Genomic DNA, 13,082 nt, shown 5'->3' with positions numbered 1-13,082 from the left:
TAACAGCGCATTATGTTATTTTAGCATGTGAACGTGGACTTTGATATTATTAGGAAATAAGTAAATATTAGACACACAAATGTTTGCTACAAGGTATGAAGGTACATGGGCTGCGATTGCAGACACTAACCAAAAAAACACAGAGGCATACAAGTAATCAAAGGAAATCACAGCAGATACAGAAAGATCGTCACTAAATGAGAAATGTATAACTACATGGCAAGGCATCTATAGGCAAATACTTAAGGGTCGAAGGGACTTCATCACATCAAGACCAGTTCTGCGCTTTCCTTTTACAGATCACTGTTTTTATTTAGGTGTGTTAGTTTAAGACTATCAACTCAAGTAAATCAGGATGTCAGGTCCCAGAATGCATCAGGTTGTTAACAGAAACAGGACTGGAAAATGACGTCCCACACGACGATGACATGGAGTTCTATAGTTACTTTACAAATGGACACAGAATGAATGAATGAATGAAAGTGAATTTATACCAGCGCGATTGCTGCCCTGAGGCGTCCAAGCGCTAAAAAAGGAACCAGTGAAGGATAAAGAGGTTGAGAACCAGAAAAGGAGGGAAAACTGAGCTAAATTAAACGGAATTGAATAGGTGTGTTTTTAATTGTTTACGGAAGGAAACGAGATCAGGATTGGATCTCAAGTGAGACGGGAGGGAGTTCCAGATCTTGGCGGCGTTGAAGGCAAATGTCCTTCCGCCAGATCTAGACCTTTTAACTCTGGGGACTGCTGCCATAAAGGCCTGACTAGAGCGTAGATTTCTACCTGGGTGATACTGGCTTACTAGATCACGGGTGATTAGGGGCCCCGAATCCCAGAAAGCCTGGTGAGCAATACACATTGCTTTGAAAGTGACTCTCTTACGCACTGGGAGCCAGTGGAGATTGGTCAGAGCCGCCTTTACTGACAATCTACGAGGGATCTGCAGCAGAGTACGCGCGGCACAGTTTTGCACCAGCTGTAATCTCTTTAAGGTGTACTCTGGTGCACCCAGATATAGGACGTTGTTGGAGTCCAGCCGTGATTGTATCAGGCCCTGTATGGCTATCTGCTTTGCCTCCATTGGGAGCAAAGGAAGGACTTTCTTCAGTGTCCTGAGTATTCCAAAGCAGGTGGCTGAAAGCATTGTGGCCTGGGTGTTGAGTGAGAGACTCCTGCCCAGCCATACCCCTAGGCTTTTGATGTTATCCTTCGGGGCCGGAGGGAGACCTAGACAGGGGGGCCACAGTGAGTTGAAGAATGGGGGGTCGGCAGGGCCCAGGAGCATGAGCTCCGTTTTGTCACCATTAAGTTTCAATGATGACCGCGTCATCCAGGTCTTCACCTCCTCCAGACATTCGGTAAGTCCCCCTGATCGTGGTTGGAGAGCCTCCTGCGCTAATGAGACCACCAGCTGGGTATCGTCCGCATAGGATATGATCTTGACTCCATACGGACGAACTACCTCAGCCAGTGGCCTCATATAGACGTTAAAAAGCGCGGGGCTTAATGAGGAGCCTTGCGGGACTCCGCACTTCAGGGGAATGCTAGAAGACACTGTCTGTCCATCAAACACTTGGAATGACCTGTTGCTCAAAAAAGATTTTAACCAGAGCCACGCCTTGTCCACAATGTCGACATTCGAAAGACGGTTCAGTAGGGTGGCATGACTGACCGTGTCGAACGCCGCACTGAGATCAAGGAGGATCACTGCCACTGATCCTCCCTGATCAAGGATTTTCCTGGACTCCTCGATGACCATTAGGAGGGCGGATTCTGTTCCATGCTTAGGCCTGAACCCTGTCTGGGTGGTGTCTAGCAGCTGGTTATCTTCAAGGAAGCTGACCAGCTGGAGATTGACATACCTCTCCACGATCTTACTCACCCAGGGAAGCAGGGAAATCGGACGATAGTTCCCAAAGTCCGATGGTTCCAGATTGGGCTTCTTTATCAGCGCTCGGACCATCGCCCGTTTCCAAGCAGAAGGGACAATGCCCGAGGCAATGGAGGAATTTAGCAGGTTCCTAATGATCGGTAGGACAGTCTGAGAGACCAGCATCATGGCTTCAGGAGGTGCCGGGTCAGATGGAGATCCGGATTTTACTTTCCGAGCCATGGACTCCAATACTTCGAGATCCATGCAAGGAAAGTGGCTGAGCAGAGGTGGAGGGGCTGGAGCGGAGTCTAAGGTCTTGATTTTATCCTGAATTAGCGGAGGGGTGGGAGTGAGAGTGCAGGGGAAAGAGGCATATATTTTATTTACTTTAGCTGAAAAAAATTCAGCCAAGTCATTGCACTGGGAAACAGACTTTTCCTTCAAAGCAATTGGAGACGGGAGTTTTGTGAGTTTTTGCAAAGTTTGAAAGATTTCTCTAGGTTTGGATTTTGCAGCTAAAATCTTGTCGGAGAAGTACACTGCTTGGGCGGCTTTTAGTTCCTTTTTATATGCTTTTATCTCCTCTCGATATCGAGTCTTTTCCTCCATGGAGTAGTCTATGCGCCATTTTCATTCAATTTTGCGACATTGGCGCTTTTTGTTCCTAAGTGCCTCCGAAAACCACGGTGCTGTTTTATGGAGGCGTTTTACCGTTGATTTCTTGAGGGGGAGGATGGATTCGAGGGAGTGCAGGATCCAGTTTTCATAGGCCTGGTTATCCAAGCATGGATCCTCGTTGTTAGGGGGAAGTTCTTTCATAAGTAAGTTTTTCTATTCCTCTGTAGGTATCCGTGCCCAGGATCTGGCAAGTCTTATCGATGGTTTTACTGAACCGGCTTTCTGAGTAGACCAAGTAAAGGGCACCAAAGAGTGGTCAGTCCACGGGAGGGGGAGCGGAAGCCCAACCACAAGGTCCTCGCAGTTACTGAACACTGGGTCTAACAGGTGACCCTTCACATGGGTTGATGCTTTTACTCGTTGGCTAAGTTGCAGCGCAGCCAAGTCATCGGCTAACGTAATAGCCGAAGAGTCCAGCGGTGAAGCAAAATGAAAATTGAGGTCGCCTAACACGGTATAGTTGGCGGAAGCGCTAACGTGTGGCGCCATAATTATTGGTAAGAGATTGTGAAATTGTTTAGGGGGACCGGGTGGGCGGTATATCAATGTGCCCGAAAAGCAATGATTAGGGGAGAACTCCAGCGAGAAAGCAAGGCTCTCAAAGTCTGGAATAGTTTCGGGGATGAGTCTGCAGTGGTATTGTTCTTTGAATATGATTGCTAACCCTCCACCTCTACCCTCCGAACGATCTTGTCGGATGATTTGAAAGCCCGAGGGGAGGGAGGTTACAACAGCCGGGTCAGAATCGGGTGTCAGCCATGTTTCAGATAGAAATACTGCGTCCGGCGAACGCTCCTCTAGTAGAAACGAAATTTCCACCTTATGTTTTGGCAGAGATCTGCAGTTTAGTGAAAACATACGGTATTCCTGCTTCGGTATTTTGGTCTGCCACCGGGTAAGAGGGGCGTTGCAATGTGGACAAATGGCTGGAAGGGACATTACCTCGTAGCGCTGCAGCTCACAGACCGGACCTGAGAACCTCATGCCGTGGAGCAAGTCCGCACTGTAGGCTATGGGATGTTTGACATAGGATGTAGGGGAGGTGGCCCCTGGCCCGGACTCGGCGCGGACGAGCGCAGACGAGCTTGCCTTATGCGCGCCTTCGGCGCGCAATCGTCGCGCCCGCTGCGCTCGTCCGCTGCGCTTCCTATATAAACACATGATTTATAGATGGCAGGGGGATGAGATATGGGCGTGGCCTTGCCAGGTGGGCGTGGCCTGTGTCCTGGGCAATGGCGGCAGGGAAATCTAAACAAACCCTCGCCAGAGGCAGCTTTTAACTCAGCTGTCAGAGGACTCCTGAAAGCGCGAGGTGCTCAGTGCAGGTGAGTGCAAGTTTTAAAAAGACAAAACAATTCTGTCACTTTAGGTTAAAAGTACACAATTTCACTCTACTCCCGGCTCAAGCCTCAGGAGGTTCCGTTTTTAATAGTAGCAGCGCTTGCAGTCAGCGCGCTCTATATAGCGAGAGAGGGGAGGGTGGGCGTGGCCTGGCCAGGTGGGCGTGGCCTGTGTCCTGGGCAATGGCGGCAGGGAAATCTAAACAAACCCTCGCCAGAGGCAGCTTTTAACTCAGCTGTCAGAGGACTCGTGAAAGCGCGAGGTGCTCAGTGCAGGTGAGTGCAAGTTTTAAAAAGACAAAACAATTCTGTCACTTTAGGTTAAAAGTACACAATTTCGCTCTACTCCCGGCTCAAGCCTCAGGAGGTTCCGTTTTAAATAGTAGCAGCGCTTGCAGTCAGCGCGCTCTATATAGCGAGAGAGGGGAGGGTGGGCGTGGCCTTGCCAGGTGGGCGTGGCCTGTGTCCTGGGCAATGGCGGCAGGGAAATCTAAACAAACCCTCGCCAGAGGCAGCTTTTAACTCGGCTGTCAGAGGACTCGTGAAAGCGCGAGGTGCTCAGTGCAGGTGAGTGCAAGTTTTAAAAAGACAAAACAATTCTGTCACTTTAGGTTAAAAGTACACAATTTCGCTCTACTCCCGGCTCAAGCCTCAGACCACTCCCTATCTAGAATAAAAATTAAACAAGTGTTCACAGACACACAAAGTCTGACTGCTTTGTGAAAGGGAAAACACATCCTGTGAATTTGTGTGCGTGGGAAGTGCAAAAGGAGGAAGAAGGAACATTGAATCTAATTCCAAATACGAAGTGTTTAAAAAACACTAAAAAACAATTATAGACATCCAGATGCTGAGAAAACCAGACAGAAGAGAAAGGAAAGGGTCAGTGCTAGAATTGAAAGGCTATTTTTATCAAGCCCAAATAAAACACTCTTTCCGGTGGATATGGCAGGATGGAACAATCATTAGCATTTTATGTAAAATTCTTGACCCAATGGATTGCACAAAGAAGGTTGTTACGGGCGCGCAGATGTCCGATTAGGAGTGTATATTTTGAGGTTTTTTTTCACGTAAAGAAATACATTTATATTAGCATATGTGTCCACCAGGCTATTCGCCTTTGCAAGGTCAATAAAATGAGCACCACTGAGCTTAGTAACAAACATTTCCTATTCGAAGCCAAGATGCCCTAAAGGGGTACATGTGTGTTTTATAGATTATGATATCAGAAACTCTGGTTTATTTAGTTTGGATAAAATGAACCATAACATTGAAACTGCTATTTTTCTCATTTGGCAAATTAATTAAATTAGCTACATTAACTGTTCCAAAATGAATTCAGGTGCAATGTTTCAGTTCGTCGCCTTTGGGAAACACTAGACAGAATTTTCTGAAATAAATGCAATACACTGTTGCAAGATAGCTTACCAGAGTTTTTATTGTCCTCAGGGACTTCAACAGGCCAATCAGCAGCTGCCTCTTTCTTTGATTGGCCAGGAGACCCAGACTAGCTTCTGTAAACCCTTTCTTTGCAACATTCAAGTGCCTAGAGGGAAAACAATCACAGTAAAGTAGAAACATAGGTATCAAACGTTTTATTGGATTTTGAATTTTGAATTTAACACATCAATGCACCCATGAGCTGGGAACTAGTAAATGCACGATTTCAAAACAGAAGATCATGGGCGGATTAAGAGAACTGGCCACCATTGTTATTGTACCTCCACAGAATATGCTGCTATTTATATTCCAAAAGATTTGTTATGAATCTGGATGTTTGAGACGACCTATTACAATGCACGTAACTGCAGAACATTTTTTTTTCATAAATTGGAGAAATGTTTACGAGAGCACACTAGTCCGAAGGCATCACAGATTAAAAATGTGCAGTGAGCATGCTTATAGTATTCCTCAAGGTGCAATTGAATGCTCATCCTAATTATAGTGCTTGTTAAAAAGAGGATATTGATAAAATTCTGAGCGCTATTCCCAAAAAAGCCATAAGGGTATACAGGCAGGGATCAGAGTAGATTTTCAAAGTTATTTTTCTTTTTACAAACTTTTTCAGAATGAACTGGCAAATGCTTTCAGGCACACTTGGCTGGAGTAACTACACAATCCATTCCAGAGTGGATCGCAGTTTGAGATTGGGTAATATTTGCGTGGTCGCTGGACTCGGCCTGTGTACTGTGGAAGGCATTTAAGGCAGTGATTCTAGGCCAAGCCCAAGCCTTCATTGGGGGACTTAAGAAGGAGCGTAGGCTGAAGTGCGCAGCTCTAGAGCCGGACTGTGCTTTCTTAGAGACACGTCTGGAAAATGAGGAGTCAGCTTCTCCCCCACTAAACCATCAACTGCGTCTGAAGCAGCACCAGCTGAGGGGAACATCCTTTTCAACGCAACTTTTACAACGAAGTACCTTTACGACGCAACCATTACAAAGCAACTTTTACAACGACTTGCGCTGGGGGCGCTCTAGGATAGGGAATAGTTTAAATTTACTATTCAACACCTTCCCTACTATCCACGGGGACTGGAGTTGGAATAGTAAATTAAACTATTCACTATCCAGCGCCCCCCAACGCAAGTCGTTGTAACGACTTGCGTTGTAAAACTTGCGTCGTAAAGGCATGCGTTGTAAAAGCATGCGTTGAAACATCATACATCCCCAGCTGAGTATGCTGGTGGAAGACAGTGCGCGCGCCCAGGCGCTGGCCATTAAGCACCGACTATATAATGGCGGGGACAAAGCAAATAAACTGCTTGCATGGCTAGAGAGATGGTACAGGGGGAGATCCTTGAAGGTGACTGAAAACAAATGACGGCTAAGGTCATTGATGAGACGTTTGCCATTTACTGTGAGGCACTTTATACTACTATCCCCACTATGTCAGGTAAGGACTGTGCTGACTTTTTGAAAGATCTGCCCCTTCCAAGGCTCTCCGATGAGGATCGAGTCACATTAGACAAAGACATGGCGGTAGAAGAATTTAATACAGCTATACAAACCTTGCAGTCAAGGAAAGCGGCAGAGCCGAATGGCCTCCCAATAGAACTATCTAAATGCATGACTGATAAAATTGGGAAGCATCTTGTGAATAGGTTTCAGACTGCAAAAAAAGAAGAGTATCTAACAGACGTCCAAAGAATTGCTGTTGTGGCCGGTATGCCTAAGAAGGGCAAACAAGGGACTGAATGTGGGTCTTACAGACCCATCTCCCTGCCCAACTTTGAGGTTAAAGTCCTGGAGAATGCCTTGGGACTTAGGTTGCGGACGGTAATTGCATCTGTGGTTCATCTGGATCAATCTGGATTTATGCTGCACAGAGGAACGTGTCTAAATCTGCAACATCTGTACAGAGTTTGCTTGGAACTGGTGCCTCCTTTGCCAAACTGGCTGCGCTGCTGTCCCTGACGCTAAGATGGCGTTCAACAGCGCAGAATGGAATTATTTATTTGCCACACTGGAACTGCTTGGTTTCTGGCCCAAGTTCAATGGTGGGTCAGGCTCCTTTATGTGGGCCCTCCAGCACACGTACGCGTAAATAACAGTGTCTCGAGTCTTTGCCCTTCAGAAGGGCACAAGACCGGGATGTCCTTTGTCCCCCCCAATACTCTTTAGAGTGGCACGTGAGTCCATGGCTCCTGGGCTCCCCAGGACCCCATTAAATGTAGTAGTCCATTTAACCAGGAAAGTTTTGTTCTATGTCACGGACACGTCGTTTTCGATCCACAGAATTCTACAAATATTCCATATATTCAGAGATCGCTCTGGATATCGAATCAAATGGGAGAAGTCTTTAATATTTCCACTGGCAGGAGGGACCTCACAGCTGTCCTCGAGATGCGAAGTCCCAGTCGAACTACAGGGCTTTCAATACCTGCGTATCTATGTCACAAGGGAGGATCAGACCTCCCTTGACAGGAACCTTCTCCCACAGTTATACCAGTTCCGCAGGACATCTCACACTGGTGGACACTCCCGCTCTGTCTAATGGGCTGGGCAGCCCAATATAAAATGATGACTCTCGGGAACATCCTGTACATCCTTCAGAATATGCCCTTTAAGATTCCACCAAATTTCTTTCAAAAGATAAACTGCGAAATGCGTCACCTGTTTTGGGATGGTGGCACGTCCTGCATAGCCCTGAAGTTGCAAAGGGACGTGTTTGAGGGAGGCTTAGCGGTGCTGACATTCTGAAACATTACTGGGTAGCCCAGCTGGAGGAGGTTAATGACTGGGTGTTTGCGGACCAGGAGGAATCTGATTATTGAGTAGAAGGAACAGCAATGGGTAAAAGAGGGTACCTCCCAGTCCTCTATTGCCGAAAGCTTGAGCACACCCTACCTAATCATACTCTGTGTGTAGGAAGGGTGGGGAGAAAGGCCATCAGGTATTTGGGCTGGGAGAGTTGGCTGACGGGAAGGATTCCCCTTTGGGATAACGATCCCTTAGGTGAAGTGGGACGACTGAAAGGCTTCATAAAATGGGGGTTGATTGGCCTGGAACGACTGGGAAATGTGTGTGTGGTGGTTCAGGGAGGGGGGCGGGGAGGAGAGGAGTTTCTTTCTTTTGAGGTTCTTCAGCAAGAGTGAACAGTTCTGGCATTTGCATGTAGGGCACGCTTTGTGTGGTGATATCCGGTAAAAGGAACAATTGCATGAGGCAGCCCCACTGGAGGATTGCCTATTAACAGATCCCATCATCCATTTATAGGAAACAGGTGAATAATTCTCTTAGTGACATTGAGAACAGCGTGGGAGAGGGACCTAGGTACGCTTGACGATGACGATGACGATTGGGTTGACGACACAAAGGGTTCCAGCAGGGTCAGACTGGCCGTTGCGGGCACCGGGCAATCTCCCGATGCGCCGCAAGGGTGGGGGCTTGTTTTGGGCCCCTGGAGGCCGTTTTTGTTACAGGGCCTTTTTTGCAGCATAGCTGCAAAATCTGCCTTTTAACAAAATCGGCCGAAAACCGGCCTGGCAAACAGCTCGGTCGCACCACCAACCTCCACCCCGGGGACCGGCGAGCACTTTGCCAGGGCCGGTTTTGGTTCACAGTCCGGCCCTGGGTTCCAGGGAGGTGGCAAAAAGGACTCGCTTTTATTTAGTCCAATTAAAGATCATACACAGGACGTATTATTCCAGAACATTGCTGCACCGAATGGGGCAAACAGCCACCTCTCTTTGTGTACAAGAATGCAGGCAGCAGGAAACCTTTTTGCATGTGATGTAGGGTTGCCACATGAGGTAGGCTTATTGAGCAGAGGTCACACGAAACATGGCCTAGGTTACAGGACCGGAGGTCCCTTGGAGGCTAAATGGCACCTCCTTAACATCTCTGGTGAGGTGGCCTGGCCTCATTAGCACAAAATATGTCTGCCCCCCCATCCCCACTCCATAGCAGACTGGAGGGCAGGCCGCGACTGGTGTTAGCGAGCGAAGTACAGTGCATCTTAGCAGGGGTTGTCCTCGCAAATGGGAAAAACTTTTGGGGTATGGGGGTGGCAGGATTACTGGGGTTTATACCCAGCATGGAAGTTGTAGATGTTAAGATGTACCTTACCAGTGATCCAATTATGTAGAACTCTGATCTACAGCCCGCCCGGACCCCGACCACAGTTCATCGCCGACTTCGTCAGTACGCACGCCCTCGCCTCCACGGACTACATCCTCCTCGGAGACCTGAACTTTCACCTCGAGAACAACAACGACACCAACTCCACCACCCTGGTCGCCAACCTCGGACTCAGACAGCTCGTGACAACTCCCACCCATATCGCCGGCCACACACTTGATCCCATCCTCTCAGTTAGCAAAATCACAGAAGTCCAGCTAAACACCAACCTCGCCAGAAGCCCACCCTCTGACCCCACTGACCCAGACGCCGCTGACAACAACCTCAGACGCTGGATCGACGACTGCGCTAACACCCTCGAACGATCAAGAATCCCTCCAACAGACACACCAACAAGAATGCCAGATGGTTCACCGCGGACCTCCAGACCTCCAAACTAAACTGCCGAAAACTGGAAGGGAAATGGCGCCACGAACAGACACCGGAGAACCAAACAGCCCACAAGAACGCCATGCGCCAACACCATCACCTCATCAAATCTGCCAAAAAGACCTCCTTCAAGGACCGCCTACACAACAACGCACACAACAGCAAAGAGCTCTTCAACATTGTGAAGGAACTCTCTAACCCCAGCACCAACACCAATGACATCCCACCATCGCAAGAGTTGTGCAACTCCCTTGCCTCCTTCTTCCACCGCAAGATCGCAGACATCCACGACAGCTTCGACAACCAGACCACCACGGCACCCAACGACACCTCAGACCCCATGACCACCACCCACAGCGACCCCCTGCTCGCCTGGACTAACATCAACGACGATGACATCATCAAATTCATGAGCACCATCCACTCCGGCTCACCATCAGACCCGTGCCCCCACCACATCTTTAACAAAGCCAGCATCACCATCGCACCCCATCTCTGCAAGGACATCTACATCTCCTTCAAGACCGCGACCTTCCTGGAGAGCTGGAAGCACGCCGAGATCAACGCCTTACTGAAGAAACCCAAGGCGGATAACAGGGACCTCAAGAACTTCCGGCCCATCTTCCTGCTTCCGTTCCCGGCGAAGGTCATCGAGAAGCCGTCAACAGACAGCTGGCCTGCTACCTCGAGGAGAACAACATCCTGGACCCATCCAAGTCCAGGTTCCGCAGCTACTGCAGCACCGATACAGCCCTCATCGCCGCCACCGATGACATCAGGGCCCTGCTGGACAACGGCAACATGGCGGCCCTCATCCTCCTGGACCTGTCAGCCGCCTTCGATACGGTCAGCCACCGCACCCTATGCACTCGCCTCCACGACGCAGGAGTCCGAGGCAAAGCACTGGACTGGATCACCACCTTCCTCTCCGGCAAAACAGAGCGTCCACCTCCCCCCTTCCGATCCGAAGCCTCCAACATCATCTGCGGCGTACCCCAAGGATCGTCCCACAGCCCGACATTGTTCAACATCTGCATGGCCCTGCTCACCCACATCGCCAGACTACATGACCTCAACATCATCTCCTACGTCGACGATACACAGCTAATACTCTACCTCACCAAGGACCCACTCACTGCCAAAACCAACCTCCACGAAGGAATGAAAGCCGTCGCTGAATGGATGAAGAACAGCCGTCTGAAGCTGAACTCAGACAAGACAGAGGTCCTCATCCTCGGCTCCACCCCCTCAGCCTGGGACAACTCCTGGTGGCCGAGTGCCCTGGGAACTGCTCCGACACTCATCGACCACGCACCCAACCTGGGATTCATCCTCGACTCAACACTCTCCATGACCAAGCAGGTCAACGCAATCTTGTCCTCCTGTTTCAACACCCTCCGCATGCTCCAAAAGATCTACAGGTGTATCCCCACCAACACAAGAAAAACGGTCACCCAGGCCCTCGTCAGCAGCAGGCTGGACTACGGTAACGCCCTCTACACAGGAGCCCCGTCCAAGCTGCTAAAACGACTGCAACGCATACAGAACGCCTCTGCATGCCTGATCCCCGACATCCCTCATCAAAGCCACAACACTCCCCACCTGAGAGACCTGCACTGGCACCCCGTCAACAAGAGGATCCCCTTCAGGTTCCTCACCCACGCACACAAGGCACTCTATGACACAGGACCAGCATACCTCAACAGACGACTCGCCTTCTACACCCCGAACCGCCAGCTCTGCTCCGCGGCCAAATCCTGGAACATCCTCCTACGGCAGACCGAAGACCTACTGACCTTCAGAAGACCTGGCTCTTCGAACAGTAGCAGCACCCCCCCCCCCCCCACCCAAGTGCCTTGAGACCCTCACGGGTGAGTAGCGCACTCTACAAATGTACTGATTGATTGATTGATTAGGGGTGGGGAATTGTCCATTGACGGTCAGGATAAGTCAGAATATGTTATCCATTTTTTCCAGCACATATTGTACTTTGTGTGGCAGAAAGTTCTATACTATTGTGTATTGTTTTACGTCACTCTATCGTTGATCGAGCACTTGTTAATAATAAAAAAAAGAGTAAAAATAAATAAATAAATAAAGATTGGCCAGTGCAAAGCATGCATTGGGCTGCACTTTTTTCTCCAAGAGTAGAATTTACGACTGCGGATTCTCTGCACTGGTGGTACTTAAATCTGCAGTCATAAAAGTATTAACTGGTTACGAAATCGTTTCATCAATTCCGGATGTGTAAAATGGGCCCTTTTAAGCCATACACATACGTTTATGGCTGAAAATACCTTTGTATATTTGTCTTGAACTCCCTAACTAGTTTCACATTTTTGATGTTCACATCTTCTGGTGAGTGCAAGACAAAGAATATCTGGCAACAGTATAATGGACTACAGGTACTACATTGGCCTCTGCCTTTTCTAAATATAACCTTCCTAGCTAAAAATGAACCTTTCACGGGAATGCTGTGAGTACAAATCACCAAAAATAAGTAAGCTGTATTCTAAGGGTACAGATTGGAGGCACACAGCTCTTTAACCTTTGCGGTCCGGGTGCAGACGCTTCTCGTTGGAAGACAGAAAGACAGTATTTGCTGGCTTTTTTATTGCCAAAGATACCGTTTCCTTTAAGAAGTACACGCAATAGCAGTGGTGCTGGTGCAGAGACCACGGGTGCAGGATGTGCTGCAGCACCCCCACATAACCTCATTTTGTGGGTTAGTAATAAAGAAGTTTTCACGTGTTTGTGGTGCAGCATTTAATGTTTTTCCAGAGACATGCTGTCAAATGTCAGGCTTCTTCTGACCAGCAAGCTGTCTTTTAAAATAGTGTTTACCTTTCCTTTTGCTGACTCAAAAGCGAAAGCATGTTGTAGAGCTCGATTGTCACTCTTGCTGAAGAATAAAAGCGTGTTAAAGAAAGCTGTATTAAATCCTTGTTTTATTGTTTTATTGTAGACATGTAAATAAAAAAATCGGCTTGGTTAACAAACTAAACTTTTTTAGTATTTAAAAAAACTGCCAGCAACATTGAAACACCCCAGGTCTCTTTATGAGACTCGCAACATGGAGGAGGTAATACCACAGCCAATTAATAAAGCTCTGGTTCTGAGTTTGCCGGGTGTGGTATTACTTTCCTATTCGAAATAAACAAGGTTAATCAGAGAGAAGATGGC

General features: G+C 48.3%; 1 protein-coding gene across 1 annotated transcript in view; it reads right to left on the bottom strand.

The window, feature by feature from the left end:
* VPS50 (VPS50 subunit of EARP/GARPII complex) overlaps window positions 1–13,082 on the bottom strand; it is an 821,620-nt gene that overhangs the window by 600,149 nt on the left and 208,389 nt on the right. Inside the window, exon 7 of the mRNA XM_078663657.1 lies at window positions 5,320–5,437. Coding sequence (XP_078519783.1) covers window positions 5,320–5,437 — 118 coding nt within the window. The remainder of the gene's footprint in view (window positions 1–5,319; window positions 5,438–13,082) is intronic.

Source organism: Lissotriton helveticus, chromosome 10 (assembly GCF_964261635.1).
Source record: "Lissotriton helveticus chromosome 10, aLisHel1.1, whole genome shotgun sequence".
NCBI lineage: Eukaryota > Metazoa > Chordata > Amphibia > Caudata > Salamandridae > Lissotriton > Lissotriton helveticus.
Note: the sequence above shows the minus strand (reverse complement) of the source record. Positions and strands in the feature narration are given on the sequence as shown.